Source organism: Loxodonta africana, chromosome 18 (genome assembly GCF_030014295.1).
Source record: "Loxodonta africana isolate mLoxAfr1 chromosome 18, mLoxAfr1.hap2, whole genome shotgun sequence".
Lineage (NCBI taxonomy): Eukaryota > Metazoa > Chordata > Mammalia > Proboscidea > Elephantidae > Loxodonta > Loxodonta africana.
In genome coordinates, this window is record NC_087359.1 from 50443803 (window position 1) to 50464092 (window position 20290).

At 37.8% G+C, this 20290-nt stretch overlaps 2 protein-coding genes across 21 annotated transcripts in view; both read right to left on the reverse strand.

Annotated features, from left to right (window-relative positions):
• The window catches only part of BCAS3 (BCAS3 microtubule associated cell migration factor), a 623309-nt gene extending 616877 nt beyond the window's left edge, over positions 1–6432 (reverse strand). For all 18 annotated transcript variants that reach the window (XM_064271335.1, XM_064271327.1, XM_064271331.1 and 15 more), the window contains exons 1-3: positions 6032–6432; positions 4591–4678; positions 1571–1625 (exon numbers count right to left, since the gene is read on the reverse strand). In XM_064271335.1, the coding sequence (XP_064127405.1) occupies positions 1571–1625; positions 4591–4661 (126 nt within the window). In that variant the 5' untranslated portion in view covers positions 4662–4678; positions 6032–6432. The remainder of the gene's footprint in view (positions 1–1570; positions 1626–4590; positions 4679–6031) is intronic.
• An 8092-nt stretch (positions 6433–14524) lies between these two features.
• Positions 14525–20290, reverse strand: part of PPM1D (protein phosphatase, Mg2+/Mn2+ dependent 1D) — a 48629-nt gene continuing 42863 nt past the window's right edge. For all 3 annotated transcript variants that reach the window (XM_023553511.2, XM_010594273.3, XM_003414367.4), the window contains exon 6: positions 14525–16003. In XM_023553511.2, coding sequence (XP_023409279.1) covers positions 15446–16003 — 558 coding nt within the window. In that variant the 3' untranslated portion in view covers positions 14525–15445. The remainder of the gene's footprint in view (positions 16004–20290) is intronic.

Genomic DNA, 20290 nt, shown 5'->3' on the forward strand with positions numbered 1-20290 from the left:
GCAACTCTGGTTTATTTCAAAGGGAAAAAATTAAATTTCAAAACATAAAAAAAACCCACTGCTGTCAAGTCAATTCTGACTCACAGCGACCCTATCAGACGGAGTAGATCTGCCTCTAGGGTTTCTGAAACTATAAATCTTCATGGAAGCAGACTGCCACATGTTTTTCCCATGGAGCAGCTGGTAGGTTTGAACTGCCGACCTATGGTTAGCAGACAAGTGCTTTAACCACTGTGAAACCAGGGCTCCTTTTTCAAAACATAATAGTCCTAATTTCCACCACCTGAAAAGACTATATGGTATACAGAAAACACCGATGCTGGAAAAACAAATTAGAGTAACAAGTTTTCGTGACTGGCATAAAAATACTGTTTGATATGAAAGTAGAAATAGATTTGTGCCCAGGTATAATATCTGGTTGAACTGTGCCCGGGAAACCCATTGCCGTCAAGTCAATTCTGACTCAGAGACCCTATAGGACAGAGTAGAACTGCCCCATAGAGTTTCCAGGGAGTGGCTGGTGAATTTCAACTGCCAAACTTTTGGCTAGCAGCTGAGCTCTTAACCATTTTGCCACCAGGGTTTTGGGGTTTTTTTAAATAATATCTAGTCCAACGAGATGGACTGACACAGTGGCTGCAACAACGGGCTCAAGCATAACAACAATTGTGAAGACGGCACAGGACCCAGGACTGGACAGTGTTTCATTCTGTTGTACACAGGGTCGCTATAAGCCAGAATCATCTCAATGGCACCTAACAACAATAACAACAGTTAATAAAATGCAGAGCTTATATTGCTCTTCTCACTTCAGACAGGCAATACTGAACTAGGACAAGAGAAAAAGAGAGATTTTGGAAATAGAATCCAACTAGCAAGTCCCTAGGAGTCCTGGTGGCACAGTGGTTAAAGTGCTCAGCTGCGAACCAAAAGGTCAGCATTTCAAACCTACCAGCCACTCCAAGGGAGAAAGAGGTGACAATTTGCTTTCGTAAAGATTTATAGCCTTGGAAACCCTGTGCAGCAGTTCTACACTATAGGGTTGCTATGGGTCAGAATTGACTCGACGGTAGTATGTTTGTTTCTGGGGGGATCAAAGAGTCCCAAAGGAGCCCTGGTGGTGCAGTGGTTAAGCACACAGCCAATAACTAAAAAGGTTGGTGGTTGAAACCCACCCAGCAGCTCCGCAGGAGAAAGACTTGGTGATCTGCTTCTATAAAGATTACAGCAAAGAAAACCCTATAGGACTGTTCTACTCTACCACGTGGGGATATTGAGTCCAAAGTGACTGGAGAGCATCTAACAACAACACAGAGACCCGAGTCTCATCTTTCAACTAACATCTGACCTTAATTTCTCTTAGAAGAAGTCCTGAGGAATATTAGTTGTGCCAATGTCAGCACAAAACCAAAGCAGAGCTACACAATAACTAGTACAGTTCTACCCTAAAAATGCCCAGAATGCTAAAACATCAAAAGCCTTTCTGAAATTGATAATACTAGTGTCGAGTTTAGAAAACAGAACATTTCAGAGCTTCCTTAGCCAAAGGAAAGCACATATAGACACTGACCTGTGGCACAACATCCTGTAGAAAAGTCACAACACTTTCCATGTAGGACTGCTCTCTGGAAAAGAGTAAAATGGAGAAAAATTATCACGGCAGCTTAAGATAAAACAGAATATGGAAAAGCTCTACCTACAAGCTCTATAAATCGTATATTAAAACAAGAAAAAAGGCCTACTCTTATCACCTGATAATTCTGCTTATCTAATTTCCAGTTTCATAAGCCTTTGTGATATTATAAAATGCAAATGACAGAACAACCAGATAGGGAAGTCACAAAAATAAGCCAAAGTTAAAACACTGAAAATAGGGAAACTGAGATGTCAATATGTAAAACAAAAAAGAGGGACTAAATAATGTAGTCATAAAACTTTTATATGGAAAGGAAATTACAGTGATATCAAGAAATAAAAGATTGGTTTAAACTTATTAAAATAGGGGTAAATTTTAAGGTAACCGCAAAGGAAACTAACAATCCTACATCTCAAAATAAAAAAGAAGAAAAATATAAAGACGCAGCAAATACAAAATCAACAGTGAAAAAGATGAAAAGAAAATAAAGAAAAACGACTAACAAAGAAACTGTCAACAACACACACACACACACAAAATACATCAAAATCACAGCGCTAAACCTATACCTATCAATAATTACACTGAACATAAATGGACTAAATGTACCAATAAAGAAACAGAGAGTGTCCGAATGGATTAAAAAACACAATCCCTCCATATGCTGCCTATAAAAATGCAAATGAGCTTTTAATATTTTTTAACATTATCTCTTCTTAAAAGTAATGTTCTCCTAATTCAGTAGAGATAATTTCTAAGTCATACTTAAGGAGTAATGACAGAAGACCTGGCTAAGGCAGGACCTTTCTCTCGAGTCAGAGCAGAAGAATGCCCTAGTTAGAGCAAGAAAAACTATTGCTGTTGACTCAGTATTTAGTTATCTTCCCTTTAAATTGGTTATGAACCTAGTCCCTTACCTGTATGTAGCAAGATGAACTTGTATTTTGCTGCCGGTACAGGCACTAGAACAAGTAACTAAGAAGTCCTCGTAGAACTTTTGGCATAGACACGGCAAGGGAAAATATTAAAATATATCAAAGTGAGGGGGAAAATTAATACTTAATGACACTAAATTAAGATATTTTAAATGGGAAGTATATAAAAATCAGCAAGTGGAAAAAAACAATTTCTTCAAAATACCAAATCAAATTCATTTCAGAGAGATGTAAAAAGTGCATATGAAGAAGATAATGTGAGTTACCCCAAATCCTATAAAATAAAGCAACATACCTTAGAGACCTACAAAGTTTGATTTAGGCCTACCTCTCCAATTTCATTTTTTTTGCCACTCTCCTTACTCTGTTTCAGTCATAGGCAACTTTAGTTCCTAGAACACTCCAAGCTCTTCCTTCTGTCTGGATTGTTCCTTCCCATACTCCTTCCTTCCTTTCAGATTTCCAGCTTAAGTGTTACCTCCTCAGATAGGCCTTCCCTGACAGCCTTAAGTATATTTCTCCTTTCCATTCTCTATCATAGCATACTGAGTCCTGATCACAACCTATAATTATTTACTTGTTTACTATTTCCCCACTAGAATGGCAGTCTATTACAGGAAGGAACCCATCTCTCATATTTATCTTGTATCTCCAGAATCTACAAACCAATACTTAGGCATGGAGTAGATGCTCAAGAATTATTTGTTTAAAAATGCTGAATGAATGAAAGAGCAACGAAGACACTAAAATTATGTACTGCAAAACAAAAAGCAATACATTTTGAATACCACATGCTAAGGCAGCACAGAACAGTGGTTAAGAGCCCAAACTCTGGAGACAAACTGCCTGGCTTTGATACCAGCTACATTTGTTGACTATGTAACCAAGAACAACTTACTTTTTCTCTGCTTTGGTTTCCTAATCTGTGAAATGAAGATTAAAAACACTACCTAACTCATACCTAACAACATGCTTAACTTGTTGCATGTTCCATAGGTTGCAAAGAAATATAGTCCTGGCAAATGCAGGAGGAAAAAAAGGAAGTATTACTATGGTGAAATATCACATTATCCAAATAGTCTGAGAAGGCAATCTTTATGTAACATGCTAAACTGCCTAAGGGAAATAATCCAAAAATGCTACAATTCTCCTAAGAGCATTTTAAAAGGCATAAAACAAGTTCCACCTCCTTACTTGGGGTCTCCATGGTCCACCCCAACCTAACTTAAATACGCCAACTTCCCTCCATCACGCTTTATTTTATTTATGCAAATACCTTGCCTTTTCCACCTCAGTTCACTCCATTCTCTTAGCCTAAAATGTACCCTTGATTCAAAGTGGCCAAATTCTATTCAACCTTTAAAGGTTCAATACAAAACCTTTTCTGATCATCACACTAAAATACTCCCTTCTAAATTCTTATGCCATTTTATTAGCATCTTTATTTTTATTGATTATAGTGATTTTAAGTCTACATATTTTAAGACCACATTAGATTGTAAGTTCCTAGAAAGAATGTTAAAGAATGCCTCAAGTACAAAAATGTACTCTCTACAGCTTTCTGCATGAGACCTAGATTAAGAAATATATTTTACATCACAATCTAGTAAACACATACAAATATATCTGTGTGTGTCACAAAACAACTAATTTCTATTATGTTTGATTTCAATTTTTAATATAGACCCTAACACACTAAATTGATTTAATGACTCACTAAATTCATTAAACATAAAGTTTGAAAATAACTCTTCCTTAGGATTTCATGCATTCTATCAATGTGCAATATACATCAATTTGTCCCTCCAATAATTCCTTTTATTTGGCCTCGGCATTGATATTTACCCATCTTATAAAGCCAAAATTTAAAAGATCTTACAAAATGTGCTCACTTTAGCAGCACATATACCAAAAAAAAAGAAAAAAGATCTTATATAATTAAGCAGTGTTGAGAAAGGAAATCTGAATATTCTGAGTAATCATTTCTTCAGCTATTGGGATTATCTGAAAAGTGCTTACGTGACAGCCTGGGGGCGAACCACAACTCCCCCAGTACAACGACTGGGTCTTCTAGGGGAATCTGTAGCCATAGTTTCATTCACAAAACCTGTTTCCAGAAGAAAAAGATAGAGAAAATGGATCATTTTGTGGATAGAAAAAAGGCTTATGTCTGATCAATAGAGGTCCCTTGTCAAAGAAAGCCAAAGCCGTAGGTAATTTACCAAGCAATTCCTATTACACCAGAAAAAAAGAAAAAGAGGAAGAAACAGATAAAATTTTCTCTCACATTACCCTGAGGTTTTAATACAGGGCTGGTCTCAAAACCACAAAACTATTTAACATTCTTGGTAGTCCATTTGGTCTATTGTTAAAGTGGACAGAAATCAGATCATTGGAAGTTTTGCACAGGATCTCAAATGAAAACAAATGTGCTACTTTTGTAACCCAAAATTAAAGACTTAACTGAAACTTTATGTTGAGGTAGTGAAATTGTACATGGTACAATATTTCGACAACCAGCGGCAATACCACTCTATCTTCCAACTAAATCTGTTGGGAATCCATGAGTAAGACTGCATGGCCAGTAATCAAGGAAGATTTTTAACCTCCTCCCCCCGCTATTGTAACCCAATGACTAGGGTCTAAATAAAAACTAATATGATATTGTTGTTGTCGTTGTGTGTCCTCGAGTCGATTCCCATAGGGTTTTCTAAACTGTAATCTCTACGGGGGCAGATCGCTAGGTCTTTTCTCTCACCGGAGCCGCTGGTGAGTATATGCTGTTAGAAGTCCCTTATCCTTTGCTGTCACATCACTAAACCCTGATCCTTGAAGGTCTAATGGCCATCTGAATCACTGAGGAGTTTTAAAGAACATGGACAGTCTACTTGGTTAAGGTGAAAGAAGGACTGACAGCAATATTAAAGAGCTCTTACAGAGCTCAGGAAAGCCCGCAGCCTGGAACTAATCTTGAAAGCCCCTAAAACCATCATTTCCAAGTAGGAAGCATTCTATCACCTTATTTTAAAACTCCCAAATTGGTGATCCCACCTCCTACAACCAAAACACCTTTTGCCTCAAATAGCCCAGCTTACCCTTCCTCAGTGGTTACCTTCACCTCCAGTCGCTCAGTCCTCTCATTTCCATTCCACCCTTTCTTTCCAGAATCATAGTCTCCCAAACCCTGTCCTTTAAAGGCCCTGTCCCCTGAGGACGACCCTCTAGCCCCTCAGGCCCGGCTTTCCTGAAAGACACTCGCACGACACTACCCACTTAACCTCCACCGCGGAGCCACCGATGCCCCCGGCCGCCCTCTGGCCCCTGGCCCTCCCCCCTCCCTTTTCAGTCTCGACACCTCTCCCCCATCGAATCCCTGTCAGCCAAACCCTGTCCCATCACGCCGCCTGCCCCTCGTCCTCTCCAAGCCTCCCCAAAGCCACAGCCCCACCAGCCCTCTCACCGGCCTCCCGCCGGTAAACGCTGCTCTCCAGCTCCAGGCTCAGTGTTTGGAGTCTCTCTGTCGTGATTGACGGCTACCACTTCCTACCACGCCTCGGCGGAACTACCTTTGTAGCCAATCCCAGGGGCAAACTGGCTAATGCCGGGCACCGCCCTTGGAGGTCAGCTTCGCCAACCAGCAAGTAGAACAGAGGCGGACCCGCCTCTGGAGTTTATCCAATCCGCTCGGGCTGGGAGGAAAACACAACAGTATGTAAGTTCGGGTGAAGCCGAGCTGTCAGGTTCGGTTGCGATCGAAGGCAAATGGGGAGGAGCTATAAACATGCGTATTTTCTTTGCAGACTGCACCTTCGTGGCTTTTTCAAAAAATCAACATGCTCCAAACTCCAGTCCACCTTACCCGGGCGTCTCAGTTTGGGAACCGGAGGACAGGAGAACTGGTCTGTTTACATCGAATTCTCGCGACAGCTGGTTCGAAGCGCAGAGCACGTGGACATGGCAGCTGCCAATCACTTTTAGCTGGCCACTCACTCATCCCGAACCCGCCTTCTGCCCCGCCTTTTTTGTTGTGTTTATCTTCCGGGACCCTAGGCTGGCACGACCCTGTGGGCAACCCTGGAGCCAAGGAGGGGTTGATTCTAGTTAGGAGGGCGGCCGGTAATCTTGTCAATTTGAGCTGGAGTTGTGGACCACACCTTATTCCTTTCTTACCTCAGTTTCCATCTCCCTTATCTTTGAGGATTGAAATCTCACCGGCCGTCTATGGTGGTAATAATTGTTATTGATATAATGAACGCCTAGCACAGTCCTAACCGAGCTTTTAATATGTATTATCACATTTAATACTCACGACAGTCTTATGAGGATATGGCATATTTGTAGACATATTGTTTGTAACGAATTGGCTGATACAGCAGTAAAAATAAAAAAGGTTTTAGCACGTTGGAAGAGGATATTGTTTTGTAAAGTACCTGACGAGACACATGCAGTTTATCAGGGGCTGGGTATATAGCTGTGGCCAAGAATCCACCCATTTGCTCGATCAGTGCCAATAAATACAACACCCAAGTGTCTCATTTATCAGTCTAATATTTGAATGTTGACTAATAAAAACTTTTGTATGTTCATCTTTCACTCCACAAATTCCCGTCCTGATCTGCCTTTTAAGATTTTCTTCCTACATTAAACCCACTAAAGAAGAGATCTTTCCAATATTCTAAATTCCTCTTTTCTGATTCCTGTCTATCACTGGCTTATTTCTCTGCCTTCGAAATGTTTGTTTGGGTTTTTCCCTTGTGTATATTTCATTTTCCCTAACTAGAAAGTTAAACTGTTCATAGACATTGGTAGACTAAGGCTTTCAAATTGTTCTCTCTCCATCAACACTTAACAGCCCTGAACACATTTGTTTATTCAACAAATATTTGAGTCCCTATTAAGTGCAAGGAGGCCCTGGAGACAGGCAGTGAACAAATCAACCAACATACTTGCCCTTAGCCAGCTAATTTATATTCTGGTGGGAGGACAGAAACACACAAGCAGAAAAATTCAAGTACGTACTGTTAAGTGGTTGTCAGGAGGGATCAGTCTCTGGAGAAGGACATCATGCTTGGCAAAGTACAGGGTCAGTGGAAAAGAGGAAGGCCCTCCACGAGGTGGATTGACACAGTGGCTGCAACAATGGTCTCAAGCATAACAACGATTGTAAGGATAGCGCAGGGCTGGGCAGTGTTTGGTTCCGTTGTGTATAGGGTCGTTATTAGTCGGAACCAACTCGACAGCACCTAACAACAACAACAACAACCGTTAAATGGTAAAGAAAGGAGAGAGAGAGAAGGAAAAAAAAAACAGGTAAAAAGAGGTGAGAGATGGCTGGGGGTAGTGTAGCAGGGAAGGTCTCTCAGGAGATAACATTTGAACAAAGAACTCCATGAAGTATGTGAGAAAGCCGCTCCAGAGAAAGAACAGCCCAGACAAAAGGTAAAGGAATGGCCTAAAAAGGGAAGGAGTTTGGGGGAAAAACAAGAAAACCAGTATGGCTTAAGCGGCATGAACTAAGGTGAGAGTGACTGCAAACCAGTTAGGAGAGGTAAGTAATGGCCAAATGGAGTATGGTCTTGTACAGAATACTAAGGAGTTTCAATTTTGTTCTAAGATAAGAATCTATTGGAAGATTTTCGGTGTCATGATCACATTCACATTTTTTAAAGGTTACTAGAGAATAAACTGTTGGGGGATAAGGGGACAACAGTGGAAGCAAAGAGGTTGGGAGGCTGCTTCAGTAGATCAGGTGAGAAATGAGGAGGCCTAGAACTTGGCCTAGAATTGAAGCAATACAGGTGATAAAAAAGTCAATTTCAGAATATATTTGGAAAGGGAGAATTAAAATGACTTGATGATGGATTGGATGTGAGGTGGAAGGAAAAGCAAGAATCAACATCGATGTCTGCGTTTTGGGCTCGAGCAACTGAGTAATGCCATGAATTTGTGCCCTTACAAAGACTTCGTCCTTTGTAAAATATACAAAGAATATGAACTTCAGAGGATTTTTGTGAGGTGTAAATAAGTTTAAAGTTTTTAGAACCAGCTAGAAATTTCCTCAAATGAACTACCAACTACTTCTATCCAGTTTCTTCTCCATGAAGATGGTGTGAGATTCTGTGATGAGCCTTCAGCTAGGGATAAAATAAAAGCTACAGTAACCGTATTTTTTAATGGAAGTAACTTGTGGATACTCAGTACATTTATAGCCAGCTTGTGATTAATACATGGGCACACTCCTCACAAACTCTTCTTGTGATGGATGGATCAGACAAGAAACTCCTTTGTGGTAGGAAACGTGACTTCATGGCCACGGTTCTTTGTTTTTCCAACTGAGGAGCCCTGGTTGCTCAGTGGTTAAAAGTGCTCAGCTGCTGAGCTGAAAGGTGGGTGGTTCAATCCCACTAGCTGACCCAAGAGAGAAAGATGTGACAGTCTGCTTCCATAAAAATTTGCAGCTTTGGAAACCCTAAGAGGCAATTTTACTCTGTCCTATAGGGTCACTGAGTTGGAATGCACTTAACTACAACGGGTTTGGTTTGGTTACCATGTCCCATTATCACTAGTGACTAAAACTGCCTCTCCTATTGCCCTGTGGATCAAAGACAAAAGTCCCCAGAGAACAATCAGGGAACTATCTATATGCAAACCACATTTCAAGGTCAGCTTGTACTTTGTTGTGTGTTTTTGTTTTGGAATGATTAGGATTCTTTTTTTAGCCTCAAGCAAGTCATTGCCTCACTTACCCTGGCCACCAAAAACAGTGGGATCATTATCATGGAATTTCAACAGCACTGAAATAATCTCTTTTCCTGTGGTTAATATTTTAATTATATTATATTTTAATTAATAATATTAATATTTTAATTTTCAGTGAAAAAAAAGAAAAAACAGGTAAAATGTATTTCTCTAAAATCCTCTGTGAAGTGAAAATGTATTAATTATTCACTATATAGACTACAATGCATTCTATATTAGATTGTAATTTTTGAACACTATCTTTTGCAGTAATTTCCTAAAAAATAGAATTCAAAAATCTGTAGAAGAGCAAAACCAACATAATCCAAGGTCACATCTCCTCATATCTAATTACAATTGTGCCTGCCATTTGTCTGTCTTGCATATTAGTAGAAGACTGTGGTTTCTAAAACAGTATTTTCCCACAATTTCTATTCAAGATTCTAAGTTTTTGCAGTTGCTTATTATGTGGGTCCTCTCAGTTTAACCCATAGCGCTCTGAAGTCCCACTCTGCTCAGTCTCACTTCCAGGCCTAAAGCAGGTCGAGTAAACGTACTGAAGACATGCATGGTAATTATTTTCTTTTTTTTTTTTTACATCCTCTGAAACTAACTAGTAGTATCTATAATTTGGCCATATAATTTGTTATCCTAACTAGGCCACTTTTGTGAAATGATAAACCTACCCACTGCACTCTGTTTAAAACTACACCAAATGCAAACACAGCAAACAAGCAAAAAAACAAAACAGGATAAACCAGGACTGTCCCAGGCAAACCATGAGGTATGTTCACCCTTTATCTATGACACATTAGTACTACTTTGAAACTGCTTTCTAGTTGATTAATGTATAATTCTATTGTCTCTCTAGCTAAAATGTAAGCTGATTAACAGAAGGGATTATTTGTTCCTTTTCTATTCGCCATAATGATCTGTTCACTAACTGGAACATTTATGTGTCAAAACCCCGACTGTTTATCTTGGAACCTGGACCTGACTAGTAAAATTAAAGACACCAGAAAGCAGAACTACGAACGAGGACCAAAAATTAGTTTAATCAACTATTTGAATAATACCCAGGGCATGATTTACCTTTCGCATATACACATCACCCTGGATAAAAACTCCTTTTAAACCTGAGAAAGCAATTCATAGTAACAGCTTTGAGAAGCTAAGCATTTAATAAAAATAATATTAGCTAAGATTTATCAAGCTTGATGTGTCAGTCACTGTACTGTTATTATCTACATTTTGCAGATGAGGACTGAGACAGGAAGATTTTTAAGCTGTTTTTTTCCTAGACTTAGGGCAGTGGTGAAAGTTGTTAAGTTACTGTAGAGTCGATTCTGACTCATAGCGACCACAAGTGTGCAGAACAGAACTGCTCCATAGGGTTTTCAAGACGGTAACATTTAGAAAGCAGATCACCAGGCCTATCTCCTCTCAGTGGGTTCTGTCAACCTTTTGGCTAGCAGTCAAGCACTTAGGCATTTGCCAAATGCAGGGACTTCTGTGGTGGAAGTACATGGCACCTAAAGCCCTAGCTTTGTGGCTAGAGGACTGAAAAGGAGAACCTCAATGAAGAGGAAAGTATCAGGAACACAGCAGAGAGGAAGTTCAGGAAAGTGACCCCATAAATGCCATAGGCATGGATCTCATCCTAATCAGCATGCCAAAGACTGAGAACTGAACTGGCTGACAGATCACTGCCCTGGTCTCAGGCTAGCTGATGGGTGGTGCGTACAAGGGACAGATAGATTAGCACAGCAGAGGCTTTGAAAACTAAACTGACACTGGACCACAGCCCAAAGAAGGTGGCTTAGAACTTGCAGCATGAACCTAACTAGACCACCTATTAAAACAAAAAATATCAATATTCTCCACAGGAGTTAAAACCCAGAGTGTCATAATATTCAAAATGTCCAGCATGCAATCCAAAATACATGGTATACAAAGAACCAGGCATCTGTTGACAGTTTTTTCCAGTTCACAATGGATAAAACCATCGACAGATGCCAACACCTAAGTGACACAGATGTTGGAGTTATCTGACAAACACTTTAAAGCAGATAACTATAAAAATGCTCTGGCAAGCAATCATGAATGCTCTTAGCATGAATGGAAAAATAGAAAATCTCAGCAAAGAAAGAAGAGTCTAATGGAAAATTTAGTAGTAAAAAATATAACAAAAGGAAAAGCAAAGATTGAAAAAAAAAAAGGAAAGAATGCAGTGCTGGAAAAAAACATTTTCAGAAAAAATGGTTGAAAATCTACGTTTGGTAAAAGACACGAACTTACAGGTTTAAGCAGTTCACCAAACCCCACACAGGGAAGCCCCAAAGAAAATCACACACAGATACATCTGCTGAAATTAAAGACAAAGAAAAATAATAATACTAAAAGCAGCCATAGAAAAATAACACATTACCTAAAGAAGATAATTTGAATAACTATAGACTTCTCATCAGAAACCATTGAGGCCAAAAGCGGCACGTTTTTTAAAGTGCTGGAAGAAAATGATACCAAAAGGAAACTTGGAATATCAATGAAGAAAGAGCAACAGAAATGGTAAGCAAATATAGGAGACTGTTCTTCTCCTCTTCAGTTATTCAAAATATATCTGATTAGTGGTAGCAAAAATTCTAACAGTGTCTGGTAGGGTCTGATTGATATATAAGACAACTATACCATAAAGAGAGGGTTAAATGGTGGTAGGATTTCTACATTCCATGTGAAATGATAAAATACTAAGACTATAAAAAGTATGCATATCGCAATCCCTAATGCAAGCATTAATACTGCCAAATTTTGTCTCAAAAATTAAAGTTTTTGACTTTTGTTAGTAACCTAGTATATTTAGGGGAAAAGTTTTCACAAAAAGTGCTTTATCCCGTTAGAGCCATCATCCAGGTATCTATGATGAAAAATAGCATTATCCATTAATGCGGTTACCAAAACATGCCTATTACACAGCTTACGAAAGCAGTGCTAGCCTATATTTTACATGCTTAATGCTTTTAACTTCTAGTGCGATAGCCAGCCTCCAAGACAGTCCCCAATGCCCATATCCTAGTATTCATGCCCTTGTGTTGTTGCCTCCCACATTCTATCAAGTTTGGTCTATGTGACCTGTAAAATATAGCAAAATTAATGGCATGACATTTCTAAGGCTAGGTTATAAAAGACTTTTGTGACTTCTGCCTTGCTCTCTTTGGTATTGCTTGCCATGAGAGAAAGTTAATTGGCATGTTGTAAGCAGCACTGTGAAGAGGCATATGTGGCAAGTAACTGAGGCCTCCTGTCAACAGCTGTGTGAATGAACCTTGTGGGAAGCAGACCCTCCAGCCTGTCAAACCTTCAGGTGGTTGGAACCCTGGTTGGAATCTTGACTTCAACAACAGGAGACTGTAACTCAGCTAAGCCACACCCAGATTCCTGACCCTAAGAAACTGTAGAGATAATGTTTGTTGTTTTAAGATGTTAAATTTTGGGGTATTGTTACACAACAATAGATAACTAATAAATTATTTAATTCTTGAAGCCTAAGATAACATAGATCAAGAATTATTAGTCTGTGAAAGTATTGAAAAGAACCAGTATGTGGACCCAGTTATACAATGGCATAGTTAAATATCATATCCACTGACTACACTACTAAGGAGCCCAGGTGGCACAGTGGTTAGGAGTTCAGATGCTAACCAAAAGGCCAGCAGTTCGAATCCACCAGCTGTTCCTTGGAAACCCTATAAGGCAGTTCTACCCTGCCCAGTAGGGTTGCTGTGAACCAGGATTGACTTCACGGCAATGGGTTTGGTTTGATTTTGGTTTAGAATGCTAAAGAACAAGGAGGCCCTCTGATACACTGATGTGGAAAAATCTTCAGGACATAAACACATGAGGGCTTTTCATTATGTACTGTTTCATGCCTCATGAGTTTTCTATCATGCATTATACTACTGACTGATGTTTTACATAGGCAAATAAAGTTAATACTCATAAACCGGTTGCCGTCAATTCCGACTCATAGTGATCCTGTAGGACAGAGTGGAACTGCCCCGTAGGGTTTCCAAGGAGCCGCTGGTAGATTCCAATTGCTGAACTTTTTGTTAGAAGCCATAGCTCTTTAACCACTGTGAGTGACACCAGGGCTCAAAATAGTAATAAAAAAAATCAAAACATTATTTGTGATGACATAACATCTTCAACTTCCTAAAAAAAATAAGCCTAGCCTCAGCCCTAAGAACAGATACATAAAAGAGCTGATTTTAGCATTTGCAGTTACCTATTTCAAACTAAAAAGGTTTTCAAAATTAGATCCTACTAGTATGATATGGAATTGAACTCTACTGCACAAAAAAATAATGCGATGTATGAAAGAATTAGTGTTATGACTTCTTTATATAAAAAATTGATTGGAAAAATAAAGATTATGTAATCCCGTATTCTAATCAAATAAAAAATTTAATTTCATGTAGTTATATGATTATTTTCTTTAGAATCACTGGCAGAAAAAGTGGAAAGTAGTTAAATGAATTTTCTTTAGTATACATTCAGATTTGCTGAATTTCTATTTGGTGCAGCTATGACAAAAAGATGGAAAAATCCTTCACAGTTAATTGACTCCAAAAGTGTCTGCCAGTTGATGTCTTTTCCTTGGAAAGATCTGATAAAAATAAACTCTTCAGTAACCAAAAATCCTCTTCAAAAAAAACAGCCACAAAATGTTTTCCCTAGACCACCAATCAGTCCTCCTACGGAAAGCTGGCGTGCTCGCAACTGCAGTTTCTGGCATAGTGTAAGTGCACAGAAAAGCTGAATGAATTAACTCTTCAATCTCTTAATGAATTAAAATAAATAAATTTTTAAAAATTCCTTATTGTAGAACAGTTTACCACCACAAAATGCTATACTCTCAGTGTTTCAGTGTTAGTTCCTCTGTCTTTTCCTATTCCTGTATTACCAAAGTATAGTGTTTCATTCATTTTAAATTGCTATGTAATATTTCATCAAATGCTTCAAATAAGCCATAACTGATTTAACCATATTCTTATTGTTGGATATTTAGCCTGTTTCCATTCTATATTGAAATAAAAATTCAAAATGTAAAAAAGAACATTAGGTGAATTTAAGTTGTTAATGTAAAGTATGATCAAGGCACAACAGAGAGGTAATATATACCATTAAACCAACAACAACAAAAATCCAGCAACATCAGTAACAGTTCACTGATTTATTAGATGAACAAACATATACCCATATAGTCAATAAAACTGTACGATATAAAATAATTTAAGAAATGTTGAGAATTAGCAGCACCATCCGTTATTGAAAGAGCAAGAAAAACTTCACATATTTTAAGCCAAACACTACAAGGGAGTTACTACTTTTAAGACCTAATAATGCCACTGAATGTCTGGGATGATTGAGAAGGGCATTTTTTTCAGGCAAACAAACCTCCTTTTTCTCCAAAATAGGGATTTGGTGAGTTTATCTGATGATTAATATTTTGGAAAAATGCTACTGAAAGAAGAGATACTGCATAGTATTTTAATTGGGACAAGGAGGCTAACATCCAGCTACTTTAGCATGGCTCAACACTTCTGCTTCTATGAAAATTTTAGTTCTGAATTATTAAATTAGAAATAAAAAATATTTTTTTAAAAGACGCTAGTAGTCTCTAAGAAACATTAAGTAGAACACAGGTCACTATGAAAATACATTACTTTTCCAGTTTGCTTAATAATTTAGTTTAAAAAGTTGCCTAGATCGCATCACAAGTGGCTTATACAAATTTTTTAATATGCATTTTAAAAAGTTTAAACATATTTCTAACAGAGTCTTTTGATTTTTTTAAACATTTAGCCCTGTTGTCACAATTACTGTGTATCAGAGTAAGAGACTGAGTTTGTGTAAAGGATACAAATTTACACACATTTTACAGCACTTTATACCCTAACATCTACAAAATTCACATTTATAATACAAGCAAGTACAAGGCTAGGATAAAACTGTTGAATTCCAAAAAGTGAAACTATTTATACCGTTTTTCTCCCTTTAAAAAAGTTCAACTTCTGCAACAATTTCAAAAAACCCTCTCATATCCTAAGTTTGGAAAAACCCATTTCCCAGCTATATTTCAGTAAACACAAACAGTTTTTCGGTGCTGATGTAGTAAGGGATTTCCAATTTTCTTCTGACCCCTAAGTCTGCGTCGCATGGTAAGTTTAACAGAGTTCTTTCGCTGCGAGGTTGTGGGGAGGCTTGCAGACTGAGCACCGCTACTTCGACTCAAACTATTTCGTTTATGCTTCTTCATAAGGGGGCCAGAGTTGGATTCTTCCAATGTCCTTTTAAAGTTTGCTGGAGGGGTTCTTTCCACTTCTTGGGCTTTCATTTGACCAGGAGTTGACATCTTTAAGTTTTTTTGGTCCATGATAGTGTTTGTTGAATTTGTAGGCACAAGGCCAACTGACAGACTATTATTCAAGGAATCATGTATCCTTAAAGTCAGGGCTTTAGTGCAATTTTCCTCAAGTGGCTCTGGATCTTTTGAGGGTATGACTACAGCCTGGACATTCCCTCGAGCTATCTCAGCTGGGATCTCTAAAGAATTCTCTGAGAAGGCATTACTACGAACAAGAGCAGGTATATGGTCCTTAGAGTTCAGTCTTGGCCATGGATCCTCCTCCAGTGACTGAAAAACAAGGAAGTAAAGTAAGAAATCATTTATCCTAGAATTCAACAAATCCATGGCATGTAGTATTAGGATCTGCATGATGCTATTAAGATGGGGGAAAACGATATTCACTCGTGAATTTACTCATTCATTCAACATATATTTACTGAATTATGTGTAAGCCTCAGTGGGGGAGACCTGGGTAAGAAAAGGCAATATACAGGTAACAGTTACAATGAACCTCGCCTTCAGGGTAATAAAATCAAACCAACCCCAACCTGTTGCCGTTGAGTCAATTCCCACTCATAGCAACCCCATGGGAGAGAATAGAACTGTCCCATAGGGTTTCCAAGATGCAGCTGGTAGATTCAACCGCTAACCTTTTGGTTAGCAGCTGAGCTCTTAGCCACTGCAAGACCAGGGCTCCTCAGGGTAATATAGAAAATAAAACATAAAAAACTAATCTATCCAAGTAGGTTAAAATTCATGTTATCACAAGTATTTTCTATCCACTGCCAGGTAACCAAGAAAGAAGATACGTTACAAAACAAGATTTCAAAACAGACTAAAAATAACCATAAGCACACATTTACTCTACCACTGCCCTTACCCATTCATTCTGAACCCAAACATGAAAGAGATCAAGAGTACCATATCCCGTTTACGTTTTTTTTCACACATGCCAACAACAAAATGCTGTTGAAATAGCTCTAAATGTTTTGTACAAATGGTTTATTTATTGTATAGGGACCATGAAAAAACTGCTTTAAGAAGCAATTAACATCCTAATTTTCTGGTAATTTAACCATTGTAGGGGAAGAAAGATTTGCACAAGGAAAAATGACAAATTTGGTTGGCAATTAGTTTTTTGGCAATTTCCTACTTCCTATTTCCTACTGAATTTTAATTTCTGAATATTTGGAAGTGTGGAATATGTGAAATCCAAATATAAAAGCAACTTTGTCATAATGGAAACTTAAATGAATGTTGTTTTTCATCCATCCCCCAAACACTGGCCACTGTTCTGTGATTTGAGAGAAGCGGGGCAGTGGGGCATATGGGACCCTGTGGTTAGGGCAACTCTCAACTGAAAATACAAATGAAAATCACCTGGGGAACTTTCAGGTATTTGTTTAAAAAAGCATCACAAGGTGATTCAGATATGTACCACTGCTTTAGAGGTACTGCTCTAGATCTACATATATTCACAATATCCTCCTATCTCTAGACAAAAAAGAACATCCCATCAAACTCAAACCTTCCAAAGCAGTAATATTTTATAAAATCATTGTCTTAATAGTTTCTAAAAAAACAGGATTGAAGCATATATGCTCTCTCTCTCTCCCAGCTGTGTAACATATCCCTCAAATGGATATGCTCTTAATCAAATTCATTAAGATATGCGTATATTCTGAAAAGCCTAAGTAAACCCTTTAATAGAGTGGTAACTGAAGAAGACACATTACCTAGTCTTCCTTTAGTATGAAATTCCCTAGGAATAAACACTCTTCTAAAAATTGCTATATAAAAGTATATTCATAAGAATGTTTCCTTTAATGAGTCTAAAGGCAAATTGAAGGCATTAAGAATCTAGAATCTTGTTTCTAAAAGAATCTCAATCTAACCATCGACATGAACATGCTTTACTGAAAAAAAAAATACACTGACTTTAGGTCTAATGGAGTTTGGAGATAAGAAAAGGACACGGAAATCCTACTTCTTAGTTTGGTACAGCCCAAAATACATGGCTTCTCTTTTTTCTAAGAATATATTCTTTCTTTCTGATGTCATTGGTTCACCTTTAAATTTCATGCTGCAAGGTATTATTCTTATCTGTTGTTGTTGGGCCACCGATTTTATTTCCTAGTACAGATGGTGAATTAAGGATAACAGAACAGTCTCTGCTCTAGAATATTTACATACCACCTTTAATAATATCAACAAGAGTTGTATTTGAGTTTATTCCTTTGGCATTAGGTTGATTCAAATGCCTAACCTACTCATAGGTATATTCCAAATAATCAAAGAAAAATATATCTAGTCATAATTATTGACCAAGAGTTAATGCTACATTAATACAGAAAAAGAAATTGCAACATGACCAAGTAGCAGATAAATTCTATAGAGAAAAAGCTTCCTACTTTTTACTAATCGCATATCACTAATTTAGGCACAAGAAAAAGGTACTCATCAAGCCATTTATAGGAACAAAACATATTGCTTTAGTATGGATAACAAGGTTAGAAGTTAGAAGAAATTTCTTTAAAAAAGAAAAACAGTGGAACGTTTTCAGAGTTAACACAATTTATTGCAATTTCTGTTGTGCTGTGTCTTTTTAAATTCACTGATTATTCTGACACTACAGGTGCGCTGGCTTCTCTTCCCCCCACTTCCTCCTTGAACTTTTCCTTTTCCTTTTATTGGCATTCTGTGGGAATACATTGCATCTGTTAGCACAGGCAACTGCTTTTTTAGACTTACCCAAATTAATTATTTGTATTGCTAAGCCTTTTCCCAAGTTCATCAACATATATGTGATGTAGAAAGATTGTCATTGTTTTTGTTGGGTGCCGTCAAGTCATTTTCGACTCATAGCAACCCCATGCGACAGATTAGAACTGCCCTATAGGATTTTCTAGGCTGTAATCTCTACAAGAGCAGATCACCAGGTCTTTTCTCTCACGGAGCAGCTGGGTGGGTTTGAACTGCCAACCTTTCGAATACCAGCTGGGCACTTAACTTTTGTACCACCATGGCTTCTGTAGAGATTACCCCTTAAAAATACATACTTTAAAAGTAAAAAAAAAAAATTTTATGAAGACAGTCCTATAAGCAACAAGATCAAAGTAATTGTGGTTTATGAACTACAGGTTCTAACTAGCTAAAACAAAATTCCTGAAGATGTTCATGCCATCTATCCTGTAATCTAATCTAATCTAATCTAATCTAATCTAATCTAATCTAATCTAATATACAACTATTTACACATTGTGCCTACAACACAACTCGGTTAACTACTGATTTTCTCAGAGGATTTTCCCTTTCTTCCCCATCCCTCCTTCCTATACCTCTTGGCTTGCAAAACACAGATAAATTTAGTTTTACTCTAAAAAAAGGATGGAGAAAGAAATGTGTGCCATAGTGTTGTTTCACTTAAACAGAGGTATTTCTGCTATATCCGCCCCAAAACGAAGATCTGTTAATTTCCATTAGGATTCAAACAGAAGTGGAGATGTTTACACATAGACAAACCTAGTCTCAAATGCCTAATCTAAATATGAATAAGTCTTAAGGACCATTCAAAATTAACCAAAATGTCATTATATTTATCTAAACTAAACACATTGTCATCCAGTCAATTCTGACTCATAGCGACCCTACAGGACAGAGTAGAACTGCCCCACAAGACTCCCAAGGAGCAGCTGTGGATTCGAACTGCCGACCTTTCGGTTAGCAGCCAAGCTTTTTAACCACTGCGCTACCAGGGCTCCTATATTTATCTAGATGCTATAAAACATGGAATAATTATAACAATGAAATTAATCTGAGGGACTTTTGAGTACCCACCTTTAAGACAATTATGGTAAACAAAACAAAAAACAATTCCTTCGGCAGAAATTTGCCTTTATTATTTGTCAGGTCAGAGCCAATAATACTGATTATTCTGAATGACTAAATATTTTCCCATATTTGGGTGTGGTCAGTTGGTTAACAAATAATCATGCCTGCATATAAATTAGTGTGCAGGTAGTCCATTCCATCAACTCCATAACTCTGTTCTGACATAAGTCAAATACTTCATTTTTTTGTTGTTAGTTTTCATTATCGTTGCCTTGCATTATCAGTAGCTTTATAAATCCAACAGTGTTTTAAACAGTAAATCATAAAATTGAACATCTGGAGTTAACATCAGAGAATAACATCAGCAAATTACATGCTGCAACATACTACTAACAGTGAGATTTACCAAAAAAAAAAAAAAAAAATGACGGTTATAAGCACAGTTCAGTATAACTTGAATACGTTGGAGACTACCTGTATACACAAACCTGCTATTCTTTGATAAGAATAATAATACCAACGTATTAGACAAATCGTTATTTCTCAGAATTTTAGAAATAATTTTTAAAATATAAACTTTACGTACAATTTTACTAACACCAATTGGCTGACTGCATTAATTTTTATTTGAGGTCAATATTACAAATATTCACTTCTATCCCAATATCCTCTGTCCCCTCCCCCCCCTCCCCCCACCCTAAAGTCTCCTTCTCTATTCTGCCAAAAGGTCAGTTATTCAAAGAC